This window comes from Dryobates pubescens, chromosome 26, assembly GCF_014839835.1.
Source record: "Dryobates pubescens isolate bDryPub1 chromosome 26, bDryPub1.pri, whole genome shotgun sequence".
In the NCBI taxonomy this organism is placed as follows: domain Eukaryota; kingdom Metazoa; phylum Chordata; class Aves; order Piciformes; family Picidae; genus Dryobates; species Dryobates pubescens.
The window spans coordinates 1,368,396-1,395,573 of record NC_071637.1 but is presented as its reverse complement, the minus strand read 5'-3'; the positions used below and the strand labels follow the sequence as shown (position 1 = coordinate 1,395,573).

Sequence of the window (27,178 nt, the reverse complement as noted above, 5' to 3'; positions counted from 1 at the left end):
CGCGGCCCTCCCATGGCAGAGCCGCGGGGCAGGGGCTCCGCGGGTCCTCGCAGGTGCTGTGTCGGGGGCCCGAAAGAGGGGCAGGTGCAGCCCCCAGGTGGTTCCCGCCCTCCTCTGCGAGGCCCGGCCTCCTTGGACCCCCGAGGCGCTCCACCGCGGTCCGAGTTAAACGTGAAACCCCTGGCGAGCCCGGCCGTAGGGAACTGCCCGCAGCAGCGCGCCCGCCCCGGGGCCGCCCCGTCCTGGTCCCCCTAACCCCGGTCCCTTCCCGCCCTCCCGGAGCCCCGTGGCGGGTGGAGGGCGCCCCCTGGCGGCGGCCGCCGCGGCCGCTCCCGGTGCCCGCTCCGGCTGGCGGGTCGCGGCCGTCCCGGCTCCAAGATGGCGCAGGCGATCTTCGAGGCGCTGGAAGGTAACGGGGCCACCGCGCCGAGCCCAGCCGGGCCATGCCGGGCCGACAGCGGGGATGCGCCTTTCCTCGCCCTCCCTTATCCCCGGCTCCGCCGCCCCGTGCCGCCGCCGGGCGGGATAAGGGGCCGCGGCGGGGCCGCCCCGCAGAGGCCTGGCGCGGGGGGCTTCCGGCAGGGCGGGGGCCGCGCCTCTCTCCCCTTCCACTCCACACCCCCACCCCCGCGGCGGCGCGCACCGGCGCGGCCCCGGGGCAAGCAGGCGGTGCGAACGGCGGGGGCGGGGCGGGGCCGCGCCGGGCATCCCCTGCTGCCGGTCCGGGGCTCGGCGCGCTGTCCTCGGTTCCCTGGGCCATCCCTGGCACCTACCGGTACCCTGGGCCTGTGCCATTCTCTTTGCGACATGGCATCCCCGCAGCGCCCATCGCAGTGCTCCACGCACTGGGCAGTCCCCGTTAGCCTTGTGCCCGGTGCACCCCACCACCTCCCTGTCCCCATCGCAGCCCGTGATCTCCCAGCCCCTGTCCCCGGTGCACTGCCATCGTCCTCTCTTCTGTGCCCCTTAAACGCGATGAACAGTCCCCAGGGCACCCCCATCCTCATGTGCCGCGGTCCCTGTGCCCAGCTCGCTGGGACATGCGGCTCCATCCTGGGCCCTTCATCTCCCCATCCCCGGGGCTCCGGCTGCCGGCGCCACCGATGCGCCCCGGGGATGGTCACGCCGGGGCGGGTGCTGTGGGTGCCAGGGGTCTGTGTTCTCCGGCAAAACCAGGGCAGTGCCTGGCTGCTGTCCCTTGTGCGGAGGAGCCAGTCCTGCTCACGTGTCAGCGATGAGCGCTGGGACTCTGTGTCACAGGCAGGTGCCGCCGGCAGGGACTCCTGGTCTCTACTCAGCCCCAGTGAGACCAACATCCGGAGTATTGTGTTCGGTTCTGGTCTCCCCAGTTCAAGAGGGACAGGGAGCTACTGGAGGGAGTCCAAGGGAGGCTGTGAGGACGAAGAAGGGACTGGAACATCTGTGTGATGAGGAACGGCTGAGAGGCCTCGGGCTGTTTGGTCTGGAGAAGAGAAGGCTGAGAGTGGTCTGTATAAATGCCTACAAATGTGGCTGCCAGGAGGATGGAGCCAGGCTCTTTGCAGTGCTGCCCAGTGATAGGACAAGGGTCAGTGGATGTAAAGTCTGCCACAGGAAATTCCGTCTCAACATGAGAAAAAAAAGATGTACTGTGAGGGTGCTGCAGCAGGCTGCACAGAGAGGTTGTGGAGTGGTTTTCTCTGGAGACTTTCAAGACCCATCTGGATGTGTTCCTGTGTGACCTGCCCTGGGTGACCCTGCTTTGCAGGGGGCTTAGACTCCATGATCTCTGGAGGGCCTTTCCAACCCCAATCATTCTGTGATTCTATGGATGTGCTAAGCTGTGGCAGTCTGACCTGTGCTGAGGGTCAGCCCATTTGGAGAAAAATTATTTCACAAGACATTTGTTCCCTAAACTGGATTACCCACGATTTCCCTTGATGTGGGAGGATGCTGCTGGCTGGGAGGGAGGCCCTGCATGGGGACATCACCCTGTGCTTTGCAGACAGCACCTGTGATGGCAGCAGTGGGAAGAGAGCAGAGAAGAAACATTCCTCTCTGTTCTGTCAGGTCAGCTGCATTTGAGGAGAGGCTGAGGGAGCTGGGATTGTTGAGCCTGGGGAAGAGGAGACTCGGGGGGACCTTATCACACTCTACAACTACCTGAAGGGAAGCTGCAGTAAGGTGGGGGTCAGGTTCTTCTCCCAGGCAACTTTTGACAAGATGAGAGGGCATGGGCTGAATCTGTGCCAGGGGAGGTTTAAGTTGGAGTTGGGAAGCACTTCCTCATGCAAAGGGCAAGCAGACACTGGGATGGACTGCCCAGGGTGGTGGTGGAGCCACCATCCCTGAAGGTGTTTAAGGAAAGCTTGGATGTGGCCCTTAGTGCCATGGTCTGGCCAATGTGGTGGTGTTGGGCCATAGGCTGGGCTTGGTGATCTCAGAGTTCTATTCCAGCCTCAAGAGTTCTGTGATTCTGTGAGATCAAAACATTTGAGCCAAATAAGGGGGGGGGGAGGTAAGGTGATTTTTGTTTGTTTTGTTTTTAAGCTCACAACAATTGGCAGCTTTTAGCAGCTGAGCTCTTTTGTTTTGTTTCTTGATTGGATTACAAGTCCATGGTGATTTGGCAGGTGTGTGGTGCTGAGAGCAGCCAAGGGGCAGAAGTGTCCTGTCCCTGTCACTGAATCAAGCTGGTCAGAAAAAAGACTCAGAACTCAGGGCTTGAGGGGAAAGTAGCACCTGGACAGTCTTGTTCCATCTCTAGCTGGGAGAAGTCTGAAAGGGAGAAGCACAAATCAGTAGTGCTGTAGCTTCCCCACGTAGCCTTGCTTTGGTCAGGCTCTGGGGAAAGCCTGGAGAGAGGAGAGGGCTTGGTTTTTAGGTTTCATGGCTGTGAAGAACACTTTGCAGACTGCTGCTGGCTGTAGTGGCTGCAGGATCAATCCAAAGCTTTCTCCTGGAGCCTGTGGATGGCTGGGAATGGCATCTGTGTCACCAAGTGACTCTGCCTGGATTACTGGACTGGGGGATTTCCCTCCGTGTTAGTGCTGTGTTGAGACACTGCTGGGACTCGTGGACACTTGTGGGAATTGCTGAATGGATGAAGTGCAGCCTGTTTGTTGAAGAGCAGTTGGACACTCCATCCCTGGAAGTGTTCGAGGCCAAGCTGGATGGAGCTTTGAGCACCCTGGTCTAGTGGAAGGTGTCCCTGCCTGTGGAACTAGATGATCTTTGAGGTCTCTTCTAACCCTGACCATGCTGTGGTTCTATGCTCTTTCTGTTGTCCAGGGCCACTTGTCTTCAGCAGAAGGCTGAACACAACACTGACAATATTGCTGCATCACTGTTGCCTGTCTTCAGGTCTTGGCTTCTCCTTAGGCTAGCAGGGTTGAGGCAGTCATCTACCTTTATTACATGGAAGATCTGGCTGTGTGCCAGAAGAAAACCCAGCTGTCCAGAGCCAGGCACTTCAGGGGTGGAATTCTTGATGCAAACTCTTCTTGAGACACTTCACCTGGGTTTTTTTGCTCCCTCTTTTTCCTTTCTTAACCATGGTAGCCTCCTCCTGCTGATGAAGGGCTGCTCCATTTCACTCCCTTGGTTTGATGTGCCAACAGGAGCCCGCAGCACAGCCCCTGCAGTTCACAGTGTCACAGTGTCACTGAGGTTGGAAGAGACCTCAAGGATCATCAAGTCCAACCTGTCACCAAAGACCTCACGACTAGACCATGGCTCCAAGTGCCACATCCAATCCCCTCTTGAACACCTCCAGGGCTAGGGACTCCACCACCTCCCTGGGCAGCACATCCCAATGGCGAAGGACTCTCTCAGTGAAGAACTTTCTCCTCACCACGAGTCTAAACCTTCCCTGGCACAGCTTGAGACTGTGTCCTCTTGTTCTGATGCTGGTTGCCTGGGAGAAGAGACCAACCCCTTCCTGGCCACAACCACCTTTCAGGTAGTTGTAGAGGGCAATGAGGTCACCCCTGATCCTTCTCTTCCCCAGGCTAAGCAACCCCAGCTCCCTCAGCCTCTCCTCCCAGGGCTGTGCTCCAGACCCCTCCCCAGCCTTGTTGCCCTTCTCTGGACACCTTCAAGTGTCTCCTTACACTAAGGAGCCCAGAACTGGACACAGGACTCAAGGTGTGGCCTAAGCAGTGCTGAGCACAGGGCACAATGACCTCCCTGCTCCTGCTGGCCACACTGTTCCTGATGCAGGCCAGGATGCCCTTGGCCTTCTTGGCCACCTGGGCACACTGTTGGCTCATGTTTAGGCAGCTGTCAATCAGCACCCCCAGGTCCCTCTCTGTTTGGCAGCTCTCAGCCACTCTAACCCCAGCCTGTAGCTCTGCCTGGGGTTGCCATGGCCAAAGTGCAGCACCTGGCACTTGGCCCAGGAGGCTCTTTGTCCAGAGGAGTGTTCTAAAGCAGGGCTTGTGTGGATGCCAGGAGATCCATCCAGGACTGCTCCAGTGGTGTTCTGCTGGTGAGGCTGTCCTGCAGGGCTGGTGACAGCTCTCTGGCCAAGCACAGGTTTGCAGAACTGGACCTGCAGCGTGGCTCTGCCTCCCTGGGGTGTGTGTGAAAGGGCTGATTTCAGGGCAGTGTGTCAGGTAGGGTGATCTGCTTCCCAGTAGCTGCTGGTGCTTTCTGCTCCCCAGCAGCTGGAGAACAGTGCTGTGCTCTCCCCTGGGGGCATGTGCGATGTCTGCAGCTTCCTCTTGGTGACATGGATTGACAGTGGTGTTCACAGAGTCTTGAGTGTACCTTGCTTCTCACTGGAGATGCAGTGTGAAGCAACCTCCCTGCCAAAGCAGGGTCACCTAGGGCAGGACACACAGGAACACATCCAGATGGGGCTTCAAAGTCTCAAGGGAAGGAGACTCCAGAACCTCTCTGGGCTGCCTGCTCCAGGGCTCCAGCACCCTTAGAGTGAAGTTTTTCCTCAACACTTGGTAGTGTTGGGTTAATAGTTGGACTCAATGACCTTAAAGGTCCTTTCCACTTCTGTAACAAATATTTCTAGAACTATTTAGAACTCTGACATGATTTTAAAAAAATCCAGAATAAATGATTCTGGGAGTGGAAATGAGAGAGAGCAGCTGGCAGCTCTTGCTGGAGGGATGCCCTTGGAGGAGCACAGTCCTGGGAGTAGATGCAGCCATGGTCTTGCTCTCCTGGGTGTCCCAGGGTGGCTGCTGGTGGCTGAGCAGGTCCCTCCCAAAGCATCTCTCTCAGGAACACCCACACTTCTTATTTCCTCCTTAAAAGCTGGATCTGAATCCTGCTGGAGACAGAGTGGTTGGAGAGCAACCAGGCAGAAAGGGGCCTGGGGGTCCTGATTGACAGCAGCTGAACATGAGCCAGCAGTGTGCCCAGGTGGCCAAGAAGGCCAATGGCATCCTGGCCTGCATCAGGAACAGTGTGGCCAGCAGGAGCAGGGAAGTCATTGTGCCCTGTGCTCAGCACTGTTTAGGCCACACCTGGAGTCCTGTGTCCAGTTCTGGGCTCCTCAGGTTAGGAAAGAGGTTGAGCTGCTGGAAGGTGTCCAGAGAAGGGCAACAAGGCTGGGGAGGGGTCTGGAGCACAGCCCTGGGAGGAGAGGCTGAGGGAGCTGGGGTTGCTGAGGCTGGCGAAGAGGAGGCTCAGGGGAGACCTTCTTGCTCTCTGCAACTCCCTGAAGGGAGGCTGTAGCCAGGTGGGGGCTGGTCTCTTCTCCCAGGCACCCAGCACCAGAACAAGAGGACACAGTCTCAAGCTGTGCCAGGGGAGGTTTAGACTCGAGGTGAGGAGAAAGTTCTTCACTGAGAGAGTTGTTAGCCATTGGGATGTGCTGCCCAGGGAGGTGGTGGAGTCCCCATCCCTGGGGGTGTTCAATAGGGGATTGGATGTGGCACTTGGAGCCATGGTTTAGTTGTCAGGAGGTGTTGGGTGACAGGTTGGACTTGATGATCTCTGTGGTCTTTTCCAACCTTATTGATTCCATGATTCTATTCTATGATTCTAGCCCTGTGTCTGATCTGATCTGGGAATGCTGGCCCTGGAAACAGGGAGGCATTTCTGGACTGCTGCTGAGTGGAGCTGCTGCAAGGGTTTTGTCTTCACCCTGCTCAGGGCTTGTCTGGGCTGTGTCACTGTCACAGGCACAGGCACCCAGGCTGCTAACCCATCTGGCCTGTGAGATCCCACATGTCTGCTCCTTCTGTTCAGTGGTGAGGAGTCTGAAAGGGGTTCTTATTAATATCTGAGGGGTGGGTGTGAAGATGAAGGTGCCAGTCTCTGTTCAATGGTGCTCAATAATAGGACAAGAGGCAATGGACACAAACTGGAACCCAGGAGGTTCCACTTCAACATGAGGAGAAACTTCCTTGCTGTGAGGGTGCTGGAGCCCTGGAGCAGGCTGCCTAGAGAGGTTGTGGTGTGTCCTTCTCTGGAGACTTTCAAGACCCATCTGGATGTGTTCCTGTGTGACCTGCCCTGGGTGACCCTGCTTTGGCAGGGACATAGGACAAGGTGATCTCCAGAGGTCCCATCCAAACCCTAACATCTTGTGATTCTGTGATTCCCTGCTCTTTGTAGGCATCCTTCCTCTCTACACCAAATGCCCCAAACCAGGCTCTCTTTTGGCTTTCCTTCTCCTCCTTCCCTTTCCTTCCTGTGTCACAGCATGTACAGGGACAGGTGGATGTTGCTTCAGTGAGGTGTGGAGGGGGGTGAGAGGGTGAGCACGGCTCTGGGAGAAGCCAGCAGCAGGCGGCGAGCGACTGGTGAGTGAGCTGCTGGTGTCCAGCCGTGCTCCAGGTGCCATCCATGCTTGTGTCTCCTTGCAGGAATGGACAATCAGACCGTGCTGGCTGTGCAGTCCTTACTGGATGGTCAGGGAGGTGTGACAGACCCATCTGCTCAGAATGTCAACTCCTCCAGCGCCATCCAGTCCATGGGTGAGTGCTGGGAGTGCTGGGAGGGAGAGAGGAGGGCCAGGAGGGCTGCAGATCTCTTCCCATAGCCTGCATCTGTCACTCTGGCAGCAGCCAGCTGCCAGTGCTGTGAGCCCTGAGCAGAAGGGGTGCATCAAGAAAAATGTGGCCAGAAAGTCGAGGGAGGTTCTCCTCACCCTCTGCTCTGCCCTGGTGAGGCCACATCTGGAATATTGTGTCCAGTTTTGGACTCCCCAGTTCAGGAGGGTCAGGGACTTGCTGGAGAGGGCACAGCAAAGGGCTACAAAGATGCTGAGGGGGAAGGGAACATCACTCTGATGAGGAAAGACTGAGAGGATTGGGGCTGTTTAGTCTGGGAAAGAGCAGCCTGAGGGGGAATCTCACTGGTGCTGATCAATGCTTCTAGGGTGGGTGTCAGGAGGATGGGTCCAGGCTTTTGTCAGTGGTGCCCAGTGACAGGACAAGGGGTAATGGGCACAAGGTTGACCATAAGAAGTTCCATCTAAACATGAGGAGGAACTTCTTGAATGTAAGGGTGACAGAGCCCTGGAGCAGGCTGCCCAGAGAGGTGGTGGAGTCTCCATCTCTGGAGACATTCCAGACCTGCCTGGATGTGCTCCTGTGTGACCTTCTCTAGGTAGACCTTCCTTGGCAGTAGGGCTGGGCTTGATCTCCAGATGTCCTTTCCAACCCCTGCTATTCTGTGATTCTGTTAAAGGGGCAGTGCCCAGGCAAGCAGAGATGGAGACAGTCATGACCATGAACTTGCCCATGTGTTGCCAACCAAGGCATGAAGGGGGGCAGCAGTAGCTCTGCCTGCCACTCCTGCTGGGCACCGTTCACACTTTCCATGTAATGAGCCATTCCTTATCCCATGAGCACATGCAGCTGCTCCAGTCATGGAGTGGGACTGAATGTGGGAGCTGGGCATTTCTGTGCCCATCAACACTCACAGGGCTTGACTAGGACTTTCTGGGTAGATGCTGAGTTATCCCCTGGAGGAGTTGCAGCCTGTGTCCCCAAAAGTGTCCTGCTTCAGGCAGTGATGCAAACAGGAGGTAGGGCCCTGGGAGTCTGACTGGGCTGAGCTCAGAAAGGTCTGTGCTGGTGTGGTTTGCCAGTGCTGCAGATCTCATCTAGGATATGGTAACTGGGTTGTCTTTTTCTGCTTCTAACATCAAGCAGAGGCACCAGAGACCAGCAGTCTGGTAGCAGGGTGGCTTTCAGACCCAAGCTGCCATTAACTCTGTCCCTGGCTCCAAGTTAGTTCTCTTCCTTTAGGCAACCTGAGACATAAAATCTGCCTTGGCTGGCATAACACAGGGGCTTGTTAAGAAGCTGTTTTGTGTGAGAGCAGAGGTGCTACAGCAGCAAGGCTGGGTTGGTTGGTCATGTCTGTGGGATGAGAAGACAGACAAAAGGAGTCAGTTCGTCCCAGGTAGGTTTTGTATATAGGAGCAGGGCTGAGATGGACTCAGTTGTATCAGATGGCTTTAAGGAGTGCTTGGGACTGGGCAGGAGGGACAGTTTGGGCCTTGCAGCTGATACCTGATGATGATGATGTCGTCCTTGAGGTGCTAAGCTGTGGAAGGTGTCTGTTTTCCTGCAGCTGTGGTTGTTGGGTGCAGCACTGGGGAATGCAGAGGGAAGCCTGGAGCACTGCTTCTGTCTCTTTCCTTGCAGATGATGAAGATGTGTTCCTCTGTGGGAAGTGCAAGAAGCAGTTCAACTCCCTGCCTGCCTTCATGATGCACAAGAGAGAGCAGTGCCAGGGCAATGCTCCTTCCCTCTCCACAGTCTCCCTGGCCACCAACAGTGTGTACAGCCCCTCCATCACTGCAGGGCAGCCGGCTCCCAGTGCCAGCCGCCAGGTACTGGGCTGCAGGCAGAGTCTCTGCTGCTCTGTTGCCATGGTTTTGGGAGTGGGAGGCACCTCTGGGTGATGCTTTCAGATCCAGTAGTGCCCCATGACTGACCTCTGTTTTAGGAGGCTCACTTGTGGTCCTCTTGGCTTTTGACCTTGTGGGTAAAGCTGCCTGGTCCTCTGCAGCAAGGGGTCCTCCAGCATGACTGACAGCCTTTTTTAAGGGCAAGGAGAGGTTTCTTGTTGTGTCTGTGCTACAGCCAGATCTTGGCTGTACCCCAGAGCCCCAGTGGCACAGCCTGGCAGGCTGACCTCATGCCTGGAGGCTTTTGCTGTCCCCTGGGCTGAAGAGAAGGGCAATGTCTGGAAGCTTCATCCTTCCCTTGGTTTCCTGCAAGTAAGCCCATATGCCATGGTGTGATGAGTGCTAATGGAATGTCCTCTCTGGAGTGACTCCTTCCCAGCTGACTTCTCAGGAGCAAGCCCTTTGTGCATGAGATGTACTGTGCCTGCAGTTGTGGCGGTTTCCAAAGTGCTTTCAGACCAACTGCTTTTTCAGGTTAGTGTAGTGCCAGTGGATGCTGCTGCCCAGGGCTGCGAACTTGAGGTGTTTCCACCCAGAATATGAGGACAGCCTCCCTCCCTTCCTGTAACCTTACTTCAGTCTGAAGAGATGAGCTAGACGTTCAGCATCTGCAGCCAGAGCAGTCTCCCTCAGCTCTCCACTTTCCCTACCTGAGGGAAACAACCAGGAAAGGCCAGAACTAGTCCACAGCCAGTTTGTCCTGCAGATCATGTTTACTAACCCCTCATTTAAATTGTAGTCAGTGGCCACTTCCCAAGCCACTGCCACATTTTTCACCTCCTTCAGACTCTGAAGAACACTTTTGGAGCAACCTTGTTTTTAGGGCTAGAAACTACCATGGCCTCAGCACATAGGCAGTTTCTAGCTGTAGGTAATTCCTGTGGCTCCTCTGCTGAGCAGAGGCTGTGAGAGAGGCTGAGTGTCTGAGGCCCAGCCAATTGCAGTGTCATTGGCTTTTGCTCTTTGTTTTGTCCCCTTGCTGGTGCTTGTCCTGGGCAACAGTGCTTCCTCTTTTTTTTTTTTCCCTTCAGCAAATTTCTACATACATAGCTGTGCCCCCATCCCCTCTGATCCAGACCCTGGTGCAGGGGAACATCTTGGTGAGTGATGAGGTGCTGATGTCAGCCATGTCTGCTTTCACATCCTTGGACCAGCCCATGTCCACCGTGCAGCCCCCGGCACAGGTAAGGGACACACATGGGCCCAGGGAGTCCTGCTGCATGGGGCTATGCTTGGACAGCAGGAGAGTCCTCTTGGGTGGATCAGACTCTAGAGACTGGCTTCAACACTGAATCCTGGGCACCCTCCCAGTGTGCCAGGCTTGGGGAGGAGTGAGAGGTCAGTCCTCTCTGATAGAGTACAAGAGGGAGTGGCCACCAGTTGCACCAGGGGAGGCTTAAGTTGAGCATTAGAAGAAACTTCTTTGCTGGAAGGATTCTTGGATGCTAGAACAGCCTCCCCAGGGAGGTGGCTGCATCCCTACCCTTGCAAAGCAAGGCCTTTGACACCATCCCCCCCAGCAAGCTCCTGGCCAAGCTGTCAGCTCCTGGCTTGGACAGCAGCTCTCTGAGCTGGGTTAGGAACTGGCTGGAGGCTGAGCCCAGAGAGTGGTGGTGAATGGTGCCACAGCCAGCTGGCAGCCAGGCACCAGTGGTGTGCCCCAGGGATCAGTGCTGGGCCCCATCCTGTTCAATATCTTTATTGATGACGTGGATGAGGGGATTGACTCCATCAGCAGTAAATTTGCAGATGACACCAAGCTGGGGGCAGGAGCTGGTCTGCTGCTGGAGGGTAGAGAGGCTCTGCACAGGAACCTTGCCAGGCTGGGCAGATGGGCAGAGTCCAAAGGCAGGAGATTGAACACATCCAAGTGCCAGGTTCTGCACATTGGCCACAGTAACCCCAGGCAGTGCTACAGGCTGGGGTCAGAGTGGCTGAGAGCAGCCAGGCAGAGAGGGACCTGGGGGTGCTGGTTGATGGTAGGCTGAACATGAGCCAGCAGTGTGCCCAGGGGTCCAAGAAGGCCAATGGCATCCTGGCCTGCATCAGGAACAGTGTGGCCAGCAGGAGCAGGGAGGTCATTCTGCCCCTGTACACTGCACTGCTTAGGCCACCCCTGGAGTCCTGTGCCCAGTTCTGGGCTCCTCAGGTTAGGAAAGAGGTTGAGCTGCTGGAAGGTGTCCAGAGAAGGGCAACAGAGCTGGGGAGGGGTCTGGAGCACAGCCCTGGGAGGAGAGGCTGAGGGAGCTGGGGTTGCTTAGCCTGGAGAAGAGGAGGCTCAGGGGAGACCTTCTTGCTCTCTGCAACTCCCTGAAGGGAGGTTGTAGCCAGGTGGGGGTTGGGCTCTTCTCCTAAGCACCCAGCACCAGAACAAGAGGACACAGTCTCAAGCTGTGCCAGGGGAGGTTTAGACTCGAGGTGAGGAGAAAGTTCTTCACTGAGAGAGTTGTTAGCCATTGGGATGTGCTGCCCAGGGAGGTGGTGGAGTCCCCATCGCTGCTGGCAGGTGATGGCAAGCCTCTGGAAGGCAGCACAGCCTGCCCCAGCCGTGTGACCACACATTGTCACTGTTCTGCAGGTGCTGAGTTGAGTGGGGGTATAGGAAGGTGTGTGAGGGAACAGCCCACCCCCAGCTCATCGCTGCTGCATGGTTAACACCTTGTCTGTCCCTCCTCTTCGGGTTTCAGAGCAGCCTGAGCATGCACCCCGGGGCCGGTTACCTCTCCCAGCCGCCCCCGCCGCCGCCTCCCCCGCCGCCACCCCCTCCTCAGCCTCCGCCGCCTGCGCCGCCGAGCATGGGGGGTCCTGGGCAGCCCAGCGCGGGTGGCAGCGGCGTGGTGGAAGTGTACAGCGCTCCTGCTGCCATGGCAGCCAGCGGCGCCGTGGAGATCCAGACGCTGGGCATGCAGCCCTACCCGCCCATGGAGGTACGGCCGGGCCGGGGCTGGGAGCAATGGGGAGGTGCAGCCTGGGGGATTGTGCTGGGAAAGCAGCTCTGGGGAGAAGGACCTGGGGGTACTGGTGGGCAGCAAGTTCAATGTGAGCCAGCAGCGTGCCCTTGTGGCCAAGAACGTCAATGGAATCCTGGAGTGCATTCGGAAGAGTGTGGCCAGCAGCTCAAGGGAGGTTCTTACCCTCCTCTCTCCTCTAGTGAGGCCACGTCTGAAGTATTGTGTCCAGTTCTGGGCTCCCCAGTTCAAGAGAGACAGGGAACGGCTGGAGAGAGTCCTGTGGAGGCTACAAAGCTGCTGAGGGGCCTGGAGCAGCTCTGTGAGGAGGAAAGACTGAGAACCCTGGGACTGGTGGCTCCTTCAGGGTGTTTCTTTGCTGTCCTCTTCCTGCTGTAATAGCTGCTGGATGCTTTGTAATGTTCAGCAGGAGAATTTCATGTTGTGCAGGTGTAGGCTGCCAGGCAGAAAAGGACCTGGGGGTGCTGGTGGGCAGCTCTATGAACATGATCCAGCAGTGTACCCAGGTAGCCAAGAAGGCCAACAGCATCCTGGCCTGGATCAGCAATGGTGTGGCCAGCAGGAGCAGGGCAGGCATTGTCCTCCTATACTCAGCGCTGGTGAGGCCGCACCTTGAGTACTGGGTCCAGTTTTGAGCCCCCCACTCCAAGAAGGACATTGAGGGGCTGGAGCAGGTCCAGAGAAGAGCATCTGAGCTGGGGAAGGGTCTGGAGAACAGGGCTGGGCAGGAACAGCTGAGGGAGCTGTGGTTGTTTAGTCTGGAGAAGAGGAGGCTGAGGGGAGCTCTCTACAGCTCTCTACCCCCTGAAAGGGGGTTGCAGTGAGGTGGGGGTTGGGCTCTTCTCCCTAGTTTCAGGTGATAGAAGGAGAGCAAATGGCCTGAAATTGTGCCAGGGGAGGGTTAGGTTGGAGATGAGGAGAAATGTCTTTGCTGCAAGAGTGGTCAGGGACTGGCACAGGCTGCCCAGGGAGGTGGTGGAGTCCCCATCCTGGAGGTGTTGAAGAAAGCTGTGGCCATGGCACTTGGAGCCATGGTTTGCTGGCCATGGTGGGGTTGGGTTGATGGCTGGACTGGATGATCTTAGAGGCCTGTTCCAACCAAACAATTCCATGCAGCTTTAGTTACAGACATTTGATCCAGTGTGGCAGCCACACTGCTGGCCTGGAGTGGGAAGTGGTGCTGGGCACGGAGGTGAGGGCACAGTGTAGCAAAGCTGCTTCCACTGACCAGCTGCACTCTTGCAGGTACCAAGCCAGTGTGTGGAAAGCCCTGTGTACCCTTCTCCTCCTGTCTACAGCCCTGGGAAGCAGGGCTTCAAGTCAGAGAGCACTGGCACTGCCACGCCTTTGAGCAGTGCAGGAGGGGGCACTGTGGTTGGCTTCGATGCCACCTCCGCTGCCAAAAGCCGGCGCTGCAAAACGGAGAGCGGGCTGCAGGAAGGTGAGTGCCCCACTGCACTGCCACTGCACTGGCTTCTGGGCCACTGTGCTGTGGAGCATTGAGCCATGGGCTGTGCAGGCCCTGAGGGGTGGCACTGGCTGGGTGTGCAGCTCTAGAGAGGAACTCGGTGCCCTCGTGAAGCTATCAGGAGTGCTTCTCGTCTGTCCCCTCTGAGAGCATGTGAAGAGAGTGTCACTGAGCTGCTGCATGGGCAAGCCTGTGCTGAATCTGCAGCCACATGCTTGTTGGCTCACACCCGAGGTGGGGAGGTCCTGCAAAGTCAGGTGTTGGAGCTGGGGCTGGTTTAACCCAAGGAAGACTGCCCAGCCCAAGGCTGTGGGGCTGGATGTGTCCTGGCCTCCAAGACTCCCTCCTCAGGGGCTCAGCAGACCCATCCTGGCCACGTGTTTCAGTGCCTGTGAAGAAAACCTCCCAGATGAGGCAAGACAGGGATGTGCCCCATTCCAGGATGGAGGAGTGGCAGATCCAGCCCAGTGCTGGTATGATGCAAACACTTTCTGAGTGACAGGGGTGGAAGAAAACCACAGTGGCCTTCCTCCCCAGGCAGGCTGGGCCTCTGGAGTTACAACCATACAGATGCTAGGGGTTAACCTTGTCTGCTGAGGTGTCAGTGACTGTGCAGGCTGCAGCACTAGCCCAGAGTTTCCTGGAGCAGCCCAGAGATCTGCTGCTTTCCCTTGGTTTATCACAGCAGAGAGGTGTGACTGATCTTCTGGATGGGAGCACCATGCCATGAGCTGTGGCTGATGCCTGGCCTCGGGGAGTTCCCAGGAGAGAGGCAGAACCAGGGCCCTTCCTCTCACTAATGCTATATTGTTCCCTTTGCCAAACATGCCTTTAAAGGAGGTCCTTTGCAGCACAGCTGGAGGAATTCCTGGAGAGGTTAATGTCTGAAGGGGATGTCCTGCCCCCTCCACTGCTGTTCTCCTCAGTACCTCTAGAGTTGGCTCAGCCTACATTAGACAAGTTTGTGCCCATAACCTCTCCCCAGTCTAGCCAGGCAGATCTTACCCTTTCAGAAGCCCTTTCTTCTTGTTCCTGAATAGACGTGTCTTGGGATGAGGGCCCTGTGCTTCAGGATCTCATTCCTGGCTGTGCTCTTGCTCTTTCAGGCAAACCCAAGTCCCCCAAGCTGAAATGTACTTACTGTGACAAGGCCTTCACCAAGAACTTTGATCTGCAGCAGCACATCAGAAGGTAATGGGCACAGCAGAGTGGCTGGGGTGGAGGTGGGCACAGCTGCCCCAGGGCAATCTGCACAGCCCAGTAGATACAGAATCTGTGCTGTACCGGGAGGTGATCCTTCATCCCTTGCACTGGGAGGTGATCTTTCATGCCTCTCCCCCCTTCTCCCCCCTTCTCCCCCCTTCTCCCCCCTTCTCCCCCCTTCTCCCCCCTTCTCCCCCCTTCTCCCCCCTTCTCCCCCCTTCTCCCCCCTTCTCCCCCCTTCTCCCCCCTTCTCCCCCCTTCTCCCCCCTTCTCCCCCCTTCTCCCCCCTTCTCCCCCCTTCTCCCCCCTTCTCCCCCCTTCTCCCCCCTTCTCCCCCCTTCTCCCCCCTTCTCCCCCCTGGTGGGTTGAAAGGAAAGGCTCCACTTTCCCTCCCCGACTGAGTAAGAAGCCATGGCTAAAACTCAGCCAGAGAAAAAGCAGCCTCTATATTTCCAAGCATCTGTAGGAAGCAGATTGTGTGACACCACACATACAGGGATTTTACAATATATACAGAAATATACAGCAAATAAACGCAGTCAGAAACCAGCCCCCCAACAGAGGGGGCTTCCCCCTGTGCCCCCTTCACCCCCCTACCTCCCTTCTTTCCCCAAAGAGGGTTAGAAAAAGAGAAGAGGCAGACAGAGGCCTGGGAAGGAACAGGGAGTTAGTATCTCTTATCTGTTGGCCAGAAGCCCAGAAGCAATCCAGCCAGCAGCGAGAGCGGGGAAAGGAAGACTGAGAGAAAGTCCCAGCTCCCCTGGGTCCAAGACCTCACCTCCCACAATCCTACCAATGAAATTTGTTTAGAATACCAAAATATTTTATAAACATTTAGCCAGTGTGCCCCTTCCTTAAAGGCACAGCCTCAAACACTCACATCCCTCTTCCTCTCCCGCAAGAGGCAGTTGAAGTCTCCAAAGTTTCCCCCAGCAGAGTGTACCAGACTCAAGTTCAAGTTTCAAGAGAAGGAACAAGTGGGCATTTTGCTCCCTTTCCCAGCCTAGATTCCTCACATATGCTACTCTATATGTTTGAGTCCCCTCTTTCTCCTGCAACAGAAAGGCAGGGTAGAAAAACCTTTTTACTGTGGACAAGAGAGAGCAAATCCAGGGAGAAAAGGGGCTGCAAGCTGAAAGAGAAGTGTGCAGGGCTGATAGGGAAGAAAGAGCTGAGGAAGTGATGGGGTGTCCAAGGCACGTGGACAATCATAGAATCAACCAGGCTGGGAAAGACCTCAGATCAAGTCCAACCTCTTACCTAGTACTTAACACCTCCTGACAGGTAAACCAAGTGCCACATCCAAGCTTTTTTCGAACACCTCTGGGGTGGTGACTCCACCACCTCCCTGGGCAGCACATTCCACTGGCAGCTAATGTGTTGCTGCAGAGCTCTCTTCTTCTCCTGCTTCTCCTCATCATGCCCAGACCAGGAGTGTTTGCTCTGTGCACCAGGCCTGTCTCCCCAGGCCTCTCCCAGCCAGCTTGCTCCACTTCATCACATCTCAGAGCCCTCATTTGTCTGGGCCAGGTGCTGATCTGCCAAGCAGAGCCCTGCAGGGCAGCCATCTGCCCACAGTCCGTGCCTGGGGCCAGCCTCTTGCCTCTGCTGGGCTGCTGATGTGGTGCCTTCTGCCTCCAGTCACACAGGTGAGAAGCCCTTCCAGTGCATCGTGTGTGGGCGAGCCTTTGCCCAGAAGTCCAACGTGAAGAAGCACATGCAGACACACAAAGTGTGGCCCCCAGGCCTGGGCTGCACCATCTCCCGCAACTCCATCACCCTGCAGGTCATGGCCTTGAATCCCAACCAGCCAGAGGATGAGGAGCACACAGGTTTGCTGCCTGGGGATGCTGTGGGCATGGGCTTAGAGCAGTGGAGTCTGCATGTCCCTGCACCCCCAGCCAGGGAGGGAGTGGAAACGGGGGCTGTGTGCTGCTGTCTGCATGCCTCCTGTGGGCTTTGGCAGCACACACTAGAGGCTTGAGTCATGTCTGCTCCACTCCAGCTGGCAGGAATGGCAGATGGGGTGAGGTGTCCTCCTCCATCTCACTCCCTGCAGGTGCAGCTTTGGCAGTGCTTGTGCCACCCAGGCAGGTCCAGCGGAGGTTTAGTGCAGGCTTGTTTGCAGTGTGCAAGTCATTGAGGCAGAGAAGAGCTGCTGGATGCCCTTTCTGCTGGTGGCCTTGGTCCTGGTAGGAGGGGAGGGAGTGCAGTGACAATGTCACATCTAGGACAAGGCCCCACTAGAGCTGCCCTCTGCAGACATCATGGACTGTGAGCTGCTGGTTGGACCTTACCTCTTGTCTCCTGCCAGAGATGTGAGCAGCTCTGGTTCTGGTTCACTGGTGGAGGGCTGTTCTGCTCCACAGAGCACAGTTATGTCCCTGAGAAAGAGAATGGTTTGAGGACAAGAAGCTGGAGTAGTTGGAGCCCTGAATGATCTATAGACAAAGGTAAATCTGCCCTGTAGAGAGGGAGATTTGTCTGACCTAAAGAGTCTGACTTTGAAAGGAAGGAAGAGTCTGGAGCCAGAGCCGGGCCTCCTGTGTCTCAGCAGTGTGGTGCTTGCAGAGGAGCTCTCAGAGCTATCTCATGGCAGGCTGTGACTTTCTCTCTCCCCTTCTCCAGATTTGACTCAGCAGCCCTCAAGGAACCCAGCACCACCACCCCAAGACTTGAGCCCCTTGGAAGAGAGTGAGGCAGGCAAACTGGAAACCAAGCAGGTGGTGCTGATCGATAGCTCCTACCAGTGCCAGTTCTGCCCCAGTAAATTCAACACCTATTTCCAGCTCAAATCACACATGACACAGCACAAGAACGAGCAGGTAGGGACAGAGGGTGCCCTGTGTTGGTGACAAGATTGGGATGGGCTTCACATAGTGCACTGGCTGCAGGGTCTGTCTTCTGTAGAGCTGCCAGTGCTTCCAGTGCAGCTCAGCTCTCTGCTTGGCTGAGTTGCAGCTGTGTGCTCTGGGTGGCTTTGAAAAGCTCTGCTGCTGTCTCTCTGCTAAGTGAGAAGTCTGCTGAGCAGGTTTGGGTGGCTTGAGAAGAATCAAAGAGGCAAAGTCTGAAGTTTCCAGTGTAGGGGGCAGCTCTCAGGTCATGGGACAGTCACTGCTGGGGTGTTGTGGTCTCACCCACTTGAGGGGTTTCAGGTTTTCTCCCTCTTTCCTTTCTTAGGGAGTGCCCTGGCCATCTGTGTTTGCAGAGCTTTCAGCTCCTGGCAGGTTCTGGCATTGTCTTCCCCTGAAGCTGTCAGCATGTTGATGCTGAGGTGCTCAGCACTGTTCTTAGAAGATCCTTCCATTGAGGAGGGCAGCAGAGGGAGGGGATGTTTTACCACCAGATTGTGTAAGGGCAGGGCTGGGTTTCACCATTGAGCCCTGAGTGAGCTCTGCCATGGCTGTGGGCACGGCGGGATGCTCTGGGAAGCACGGTGCTGCTTTGTTGCTAACATCAGCTCAGCTCTGTCCCAGCACAAGGGGCAGTGGTCCCTTTCTGTAGATGAGCCAGTGGCAAGGATTTCAAAAACAGAAGGCCACTGTTGGCAGAGGATTTTTCCCTCTTGCCATGGTGTGCCATTCCAGTTGCTCTTCCTTCCTCTCCAAGGTGTACAAGTGTGTGGTGAAGACCTGTGCTCAGACCTTCCAGAAGCTGGAGTCCTTCCTTGAGCACATCAAGAGCCACCAGGAGGAGCTGAGCTATCGTTGCCACCTCTGCAGCAAGGATTTCCCCTCCCTGTACGAGCTGGGTGTCCACCAGTACTCCCACAGCCTGCTGCCCCAGCACAGCCCCAAGAAGGACGTGGCCGTGTACAAGTACAGTAGCAATGGGTGCTCACAAGGCCTGTGGGAGTGAGGGGGTGCAGAGTGTGTTTGGCTGAGTGGTGGGGACATCAGAGGGGGCTGCATGGTGAGTGCCTGCAGCTCTTTTGGCCACCCAGGTGGAAAATAGAGGCCCCTCTGCCAGGCTGCTAGGGCCAAGCACTTGGAACGCAAGGAGCCTCTTGGGAAAAGAGGGATGAAGATCAGCTGGGATCAGCCACGTGGGAAGAACTCATCACTGCAAGACCTCTTAGCACCAGTCAGGAATGAGATGGCCACAGCTGAACCTGCCCTGGGCTGGGCCAGAGACCCAGGAAAGCCACATTCCCAGGCTGTTTTCTGGGAGTCTTAATCAGCTGCAGGAATGGGAGTGTGGGCTGGAGAAGCTGTGCCCAAAAGAACTTTCTGTACCTTTGGTGCGCAAGTGTCTACCTGAGAAAGCCATTCTGCTGGTGCAGAGGGAAGTGAGTCAAATAGATGAAGAGGGAAGTGAAGCAGCTGAGAAGTTCCTCAAAGAGCTTCTATAGAGGAGGAGTAGGAAGCCCAGAAGACAATGAGGCCACCTGGGAGCTTCATTGAATTAGTCTTTGCTACTTCTTGCATGAATTCTAGTTCTCCTTGTATGGCGGAACTCCATCCTACAGCTTGCTGGTGGGGCTCTTTGAGATCAGAGCCCTGCTTACATCTTGAAGAGAGCTCAGACTGACCAGAGGAAAAGGGTTTCAGAGCAGACAGCTAGTGTGGGTGCCTCTGTGCTCACTGCTGGTGATGCATGTCCCCATGGCCCTTTAGCAGTCAGCTTTGGCAGAGGTTTTCAACAAATACTGCCAGGGTGTGTGAGATCAGCTGAATTGGATGGAGAGGGCCCAGGTAGTGGCATGAGTTAAAGCTTTGTTTGATGCTGGAGAGCCCAGGTGGAAGGATGTCACTCTCTGGCTGCCCCAGCCGTGGGTAACTGCTGTTACCTCTGACCCTGCTCCCAGCTCCTTCACTGGGAGCTGCTCTCTCTGTGCAGTGAAGATGGGAGGAGGTGTTCCAAGTAAGGTGAAGTCAGCTTGTCTGCATGAGGAGACGCTTTGCTCTTGCTGCAGGAGAGCCATCAAGGTTCAGAGGAGAACAACGCTGGTGAAGGGTCTAGAGAGAGGCAGCTGAGGGAACTGGGGTTGTTCAACCTGGAGAAAAGGAGGCCTTTTGGCCTTTTGGAGGGGAGACCTTTTGGCTCTCTACAACTCTCTGAAAGGTCAGAGCCAGGTGGGCTTGGTCTCTTCTCCCCAGTAACAAGTGACAGGACAAGAGAAAATGTCCTCAAAGCCTGGTGCAGGCTGCCCAGGGAGGTGGTTCTGCCCCATCCCTGGAGGTGTTTCAGAGAGGCAGAGCTGTGGTGCTGAGGGCCATGGTTTAGCAGCAGCCTTGGTAGAGTTAGAGAAGGGTTGGACTGGATGACCTCAGAGGTGTTTTGCAGCCAAAATGGTTCTGTGGTTCTCTGAACACATGAGCACATGCTGAGCTCTGGGTGCTGCCATGGGAGTCTGTGTGGAAGAGCAGGAGCAATTTAAAGGCTTCTGCAGCCAGTTTTGCAGCATCTCCCCCTCTGAAGGATGCAGTCTGAGCCTGGCTCTGTGGGTTGCTGAGGTTTGTGAGCACCTGGGTGGTGGTGGCAATATCTGTACCAACCTGAGCCTGTCAGAAATCATCCTGGGAGGTGGCTGGTGAACGTGCTGGGCAGTGATGCCCATGGTGTGGGACTTGCTGGCCACAGCCTTGCTCTCAGGCTGTGTCCCTTCTCTCTGCACTCAGGTGTGTGAAGTGTGTCAATAAATACTCCACCCCAGAGGCCCTGGAGCACCATCTGCAGACAGCCACACACAACTTCCCCTGCCCTCACTGCCAGAAGGTGAGTGGGAGACTGCTATGAAGCTTGTTCCTGGACACTTAGCTAGGACTCTTAATGGGGGCAGGAACCTTCTCCCCTCCCCATACTGCCCCCCCGAATTTCTGGCCTGCCTTTGCAGGTGTTCCCCTGCGAGCGGTACCTGCGGCGCCACATCCCCACGCACGGAGGGGGCAGCAAGTTCAAGTGCCAGGTCTGCAAGAAGTTCTTCCGCCGGGAGCACTACCTCAAGCTGCACGCCCACATCCACTCGGGTATGGCTGCCCCTGCTGCCCCTGCCCTGCCTCTTGGCCTGCTAAGCAAAGTCACAGAGCTGACTCTAGGAGTTGGATGAAATAGGATAGAATACAATAAGAATTAACCAGGTTGGAAGAGACCTTCGAGATCATTGAGTCCAACCTATCACCCAACAGCATCAAATCAGCTGGCACCAAGCACCCCATCCAGGCTCTTCCTAAACACCTCCAGGGATGGGGACTCCACCACCTCCCTGGGCAGCACATCCCAATAGCCAATCTCTCTTGCTGGGAAGAATTTCTTCCTAACATCCAACCTTAACCTCCCCTGGCACAGCTTGAGACTGTGTCCTCTTGTTCTGGTGCTGGATGCTTGGGAGGAGACCAATCCTCACCTGGCTACAACCTCCCTTCAGGGAGTTGGAGAGAGCAATGAGGTCTCCCCTGAGCCTCCTCTACTCCAGGCTAAGCAACCCCAGCTCCCTCAACCTCTCCTCACAGGGCTGTGCTCCAGACCCCTCCCCAGCTCTGTTGCCCTTCTCTGGACACCTTCCAGCAGCTCAACATCTTTCCTAACCTGAGGAGTCCAGAGCTGGACAACAGGACTCAAGGTGTGGCCTAACCAGCACTGAGCACAGGGCAGAATGACTTCCCTGTTCCTGCTGGCCACACTCTTCCTGATGCAGGCCAGGATGCCCTTGGCCTTCTTGGCCACCTGGGCACACTGCTGGCTCATGTTCAGCTGCTGTCAACCAGGACCCCCAGGCCCCTTTCTGCCTGGCTGCTCTCAGCCACTCTGACCCCAGCCTGTAGCGCAATCCATGAGTTAGTTTTAGTAACAGAGGTCCAGGAGATTGTGGAATGGTTTGGGCTGGAAAGGACCTTCAAGATTGTCTTCCTCCAACCCCCCTGCCATGGGTAGGGACACCTCCCACCAGCCCAGGTTGCTCAAGGCCACATCCAGCCTGACCTTCAACACCTCCAGGGAGGGGGCATCCACAATCTCCCTGGGCAACCTGTTCCAGTGTCTCCCCACCCTCACGGGGAGGATTTTCTTCCTTATGTCTAATCTAAACCAAGTTCTTCCAGCTTGAAGCTGTTTCCCCTTGTCCTCTCACTCCATGCCTTTGTCAAAAGTTCCTCCCCAGCTCTCCTGCAGCTCCCTTCAAATCCTGAAAGGCTGCTCTAAGGTCTCCCTGGAGCCTTCTCTTCTCCAGGCTGAACAGCCCCAACTCTCTCAGCCTGTCTTCATGGGGAAGGTGCTCCAGCCCTTATATGGTCCTTGTGGCCTCCTCTGGACCCACTCTAACAATTCCCTGTCCTTCTCATGTTGTAGTCTCCAGAGTTGGACATAGGACTCCAGGTGGGATCTTAGCAGAGTGGAGCAGAGGGGTAGAATCCCCTCCCCGCCCTTGCTGCCCACACTGCTGGGTTCAGCCCAGGACATGACTGGTTCTGGGCTGGCAGCACACAGTGCTGGCTCATGTTGAGCTTCTCATCACCCAGCACCCCCAAGTCCTTCTCCTCATCACTGCTCTCCACTCAGCCAGTATCTGTGCCCTGACCCAGCTGCAGGACCTTGGGCTTGGCTTTGTTGAACTTCATGAGGTTGTCATGGGCTCACCTCTCCAGCCTGTCCAGGTCCCTCTGGATGGATCCCTTCCCTCCAGTGTATCAACTGCACCACACAGCTTCCCGAGGGTGCCCTTACCCCACTGTCCATGTCACTGACAAAGATGTTAAAGAAAGTTGGTCCCAACATTGACCTCTCAGGAGCACCACTCATCACTGCTCTCCACTTAGACACTGAGCTGTTGACCATCACTCTGACTGCAACCATCCAGCCAATTCCTTTTCAAAACCTTTATAAATGGTTTTGGTTTGGCTTCATGCCCAGAACTGCACCAGTCTGGAGTGGGACAGAGGTGGCCTCCCCAGTGCCTGTGGTTGCAGAAGATGTGAAAGCTGGCCTGGAGAGCAGGAGCAGTGTGGGTGGTGTGGATTGTATCCATCCATTTATCCGGGCTGGGTAGGGAAGCTGGGGGGAGTCTAGGTGCAGAGTGGCCCAGCTGCCACATGAGAGCCCTGTGGTGACTGGGCCAGGCCTGTGTGTGTAACTGGACTCTTGGTGACTCTTGTTGTCTTTCTCCAGGGGAGAAGCCCTTCAAGTGCTCGGTGTGTGAGGCAGCTTTCAACCGCAAGGACAAGCTGAAGCGCCACATGCTGATCCACGAGCCCTTCAAGAAATACAAATGCCCCTTCTCGTATGTAGCCTGGCTCCAGCTTGGTGGCATGTCCCAGTGGGGTTGGCATGGGCTTTGGGATGGAAGAAATGTCCCTGGGGGTACTGGTCAATAGTAGCTGAACATGAGCCAGTAGTGTGCCCAGGTGGCCAAGAAGGCCAAGGGCATCCTGGCCTGCATCAGGAAGAGTGTGGCCAGCAGGAGCAGGGAAGTCTTTGTGCCCTGTGCTCAGCACTGGTTAGGCCACACCTCAAGTACTGTGTCCAGTTCTGGGCTCCTCAGGTCAGGAAAGAGGTTGAGCTGCTGGAAGGTGTCCAGAGAAGGGCAACAGAGCTGGGGAGGGGTCTGGAGCACAGCCCTGTGAGGAGAGGCTGAGGGAGCTGGGGTTGCTTAGCCTGCAGAAGAGGAGGCTCAGGAGAGACCTTCTTGCTCTCTACAACTCCCTGAAGGGAGGTTGTAGCCAGGTTGGGGGTTGGTCTCTTCTCCCAGGCACCCAGCACCAGAACAAGAGGACACAGTCTCAAGTTGTGCCAGGGGAGGTTTAGGCTGGACGTTAGGAAGAAGTTCTTCACAGACAGAGATTGGCCATTGGGATGTGCTGCCCAGGGAGGTGGTGGAGTCACCATCCCTGGAGGTGTTTAAGAGGAGCCTGGATGAGGCACTTGGTGCCATGGTTTAGTTGATTAGATGGTGCTGGGTGATAGGTTGGACTTGATGATGTCAAAGGTCTTTTCCAACCTGGTTAATTCTATTCTATTCCTTAGGGTACATGTGTGGCATTTGCCAATTTGCTGCTTCCTGGGGAGGCAGGAATGCTGTGTGCTGTTGAACTGGGAGCCCAGAAGTCCCAGTTCTCTGTCACTGACTTCCTGTGGGACCACATCGCTTCATCTCAGTCCATTGAGGCTTGGAGGGGCCTGCCTATGTGAGGGCTTGCGCTGGGACCAGGAGCACAGGGTTGCCTGAATAATGGGCCCTCCTCAGCTGCCATGTCTCAGAAAGCACTTGGCCACAGTAGGAGCCAGAGAAAGCCAGGTTCAGCAGGTGCAGCCCAAATCCATGGCACAGCCATGGGTCTTCTGAGAGAGCCAAGACTGTCTGGCTTCTCCCTGCTCCAACCACCTTGTAGAATCATTGAATCACTTTGGTTGGAAAAGACCTTTAAAATCCTCAAATCCAGTCATTCTCTAGTGAGGCTGCTGCTAAACCATGGCCCTCAGCACCACATCTCTGCCTCTTTGAAACACAGGGGTTTCAAATGTAGGGATGGGGATTCAACCACCTCCCTGGGCAGCCTGTGCCAGCAGATGAGAAATCTGTCAGTGAAGAAGTTTCTTCTAATGTCCAGCCTAAACCTGCCCTGGTGCAACTTGAGGCCATTTCTTCTTGTCCTCTCACTTGTTACCTGGGAGAAGAGGCTGGCCCATACCTGGCTCTAGCCTCCCTTCAGTGAGTTATAGAGCAAGAAATCTCCCCTCATCCTCCTTTTCTCCAGGCAGAACAACCCCAGTTCTCTCAGGTGCTGCTCAGCAGACCTGTAGCTCCTTCCAAAATACTTTTGTCTCCAGCTGGGATCTTGAACCTGCTGCTTTTAGCAGACAGACTGTGTGTAGTCTAGCAGAAGCCACATGTCCCAGCAGTAGCCTGTGTGTTTCTGGCCCCTCTCCAGCAGGGCTGAAATAGTCTTGCTAAGGAGGGTTGTGGATCTCTTTCTGGTTCAGGATGTGTTCATAGGTGGTTCCTCAGCTGGTTCAGGCTGCTCACCAGCATGTGTTGTCCTTGCAGAAGCCACACAGGCTGCAATAAGGAGTTCAACAGGCCTGACAAGCTGAAGGCTCACATCCTGTCCCACTCGGGTAAGTGCAGCTCTGCCCAGGCTGCTGCTGCAGCTTGGGAGCAAAGGGGCTGGGAGTGCTGTGGAGCTGCAGGAGCATGTTGAAGGAGCAAGCCTGAGGAACAAGAGACAGCAAACTGCAAAAGGGCTTCTGCTTTATACCCGCCCCGAGTGCAGGATGATCCTGACAGCTGCTTTCCCTCCTCTCACTGCTCAGCTAGCACAGCCACAGTCTAGTTTGCTGTGCCAGGATGTTCCACCCCGTGGCACAGCGTTTCCCATGTAGAGGCCTCAGTTCTTAATGCTTCTTAATTCTAGGCTCTTTGCCTCTGCTGCAGGCCTAAGTGAGCTATGTCTTAGCTGTGGGCTGTTTGCTAGGGCAGTTTCAATCTGTAGGCAGAGCTGGATGTGTTTGCTGTCAAATGAATATCCAGAGAGCTCTGCCTGCTCCTCCCCCAAAGAATCTCACATTCAAGAGGAGATCTCATGGGATTTGATTCCTTTCTCCTTGTGCACCAAAACGATGCTCCTATTCCTAATAAAGAAAAATAATTTGTTCCCTGGGGAATGTTCAGATTCTGGTCTCTGGGGGTAGAACTGAAAGTCTTTTCTCATGCCTGTGGTGTCCAAAGCCCTGCAGGGAGTGTTCAGATGGGGCTGTGCTGACAGTGCAGTGGATGATTTCAGGCTGTCCCATCCCCATACTTGGGAGAAAAACCAAAGTGCAACTTCCTAAACACAGAGATCCAAGGTGTAGGTGCTCAGCCTTTTCTTGCAGATTTGCCTGGCACTATTCATTTGTTCCTAGAATGGTTTGGGTTGGAAGGGACCTTCAACATCATCTAGTTCCAACACCCCTTCCATGGGCAAGGACACCTTCCACTACACCAGGTTGCTCAAGGCCTCATGTCTCCTTAGGGTTTTGGGTTGTTTTGCTTAGCAAGCTGGGGGCTTCTTGAGTGAGGAGGTGCCTGTTTGAGGCTTTCCTCAGGGAGTGAGTTCAGAGGAGTGCCACAAAGATGAGCCAAGGGCTGGAGCACCTCTGCTACGAGGACAGGCTGAGCTGGGGCTGTTCAGCCTGGAGAAGAGAAGACTCCAGGAGGACCTTAGAGCTGCCTTCCAATACCTGAAGGGATCCTTACAGGAAGGCTGCAGAGGGACTTTTCACGAGGATGTCTAGAGACAGGACAAGGGGAATGGTTTGAAGCTGAGGGAGAGCAGAGTTAGACTGGATCTCAGGAAGAAGTTCTTCAGTACAAGGGTGGTGAGACTTTGGAATGGGTTGCCCAGAGAGGCTGTGGATGTCCTCTTCCTGGGCCTCTTTAAGACCAGGTTGGACGAGGCCTTGAGCAACCTGGTCTAGTTGAGAGGTGTCCCTGCCCACAGCAGGGAGGTTGGAGTAGATGGTCTCTGAGGTCCCTTCCAATCTGAGCCATTCTCTGTGTACCTCCTTGGAGGGAGAGGCATAGCCATCCTGCACTTTCTTATCACGCTGCAGACTTTTCCTGAAGGTCTGCAGGAGGCTGCAGGCTCTCTGACTGAGCTCTCTCTCTCCACTGCTCTGTGCAGGGATGAAGATCCACAAGTGCCAGTACTGCAACAAGTCCTTCAGCCGCCGTGCGCACATGGTGGAGCACCAGCGCTCGCACACCGGTAACTACAAGTACCGCTGCCCCACCTGCAGCAAGGGCTTCACCCGCCACAAGTACATGAAGGACCACAAGTGCCGGCTGGGCTCCCCCAAGGACAAGGACCTCAGGAAGCCCCAGAAGAAGCGGGTGGCGCGGGGGCGCAAGGCGGGCCTGGCCCTCCCCGGCCAGTTGGGGCTGGCGGAGCTGAAGGAGGCTGCGGCCGGGGAAAGCCCCCCCGAAGGGGCCCCCAGCAAAGAGCCCTTCCAGGAGTCGGATGCGGTCCTGTCCATCGTGGTGGGGGGGTCAGGAGCTGCCGACTCGGACCTCAGGCACCCCAACAGCATCACCTCCAACCTGGGCCTAGCTGAACTGCAGAGCCCCTCGGACGGCCCCTGCGCCATGCTGGCTGTCCCTGTGTACATCCAGAGCACGGAGTAGAGCCACTGTGTGGCTGAGGCTGGGGCTGGCGGGCTCGGTGCCGAAGCGTATCCCAGTGGCAAAGACCAAAGCTCTTGTGGGGAGCTCAGATGGATATGGGAGAGAATGGCTTTTGTCTCCACTTGTTCTTCCCATCCTTGGGCAGAGGACTGCTTGGAAGGTGCCAGTGGCTACGAGGCACTGAAGAGAAAGGCTCTGTTATTTCTTGTCCTTCTGCATCGCTGCTCAGCCCAGGGCAAGAGAAACTCAAGCTCCCTGAATCAGGGTAAGAAAAGGAGGGTGCAAACTTGCAACAGAGTTGCTGCAATCAGGTGGCTTTGCAAATCACAGCCTGTCCCATCTGTGGTTTTTCTGGCCTAAAAGCTGTATTGCCCAGTATTTGGGTGGCCTTTCCGAGAGCAAACAATCCTTCCTAGTGGAAGCAAGTTCATCCTGAGATCCTTTGGGAACACTGTTCAAAACCCCCTGATATAGACTCATCTCAGGTATCTTTCTCCTCTCTGTCTCTGTCAGTAGAAAGATCACCTTGTCTGTACTACATGTGTTATAAACACCATGGACCTCCTGTCCTG

The 27,178-nt window shown here is 55.9% G+C and overlaps 1 protein-coding gene across 1 annotated transcript; it reads left to right on the top strand.

Moving 5' to 3' along the window:
- Positions 1-281: 281 nt before the first annotated feature.
- On the top strand, positions 282-27,178 carry ZNF341 (zinc finger protein 341). Its single transcript, XM_054173384.1, has 15 exons — positions 282-409; positions 6,813-6,923; positions 8,604-8,791; positions 9,901-10,053; positions 11,557-11,796; positions 13,084-13,279; positions 14,413-14,497; positions 16,151-16,341; positions 17,138-17,334; positions 18,119-18,327; positions 20,131-20,227; positions 20,346-20,478; positions 22,613-22,724; positions 24,489-24,559; positions 26,107-27,178. The coding sequence occupies exons 1-15, from the start codon at positions 379-381 to the stop codon at positions 26,604-26,606; spliced, it is 2,514 nt and encodes an 837-aa protein (XP_054029359.1). The 5' UTR covers positions 282-378; the 3' UTR covers positions 26,607-27,178.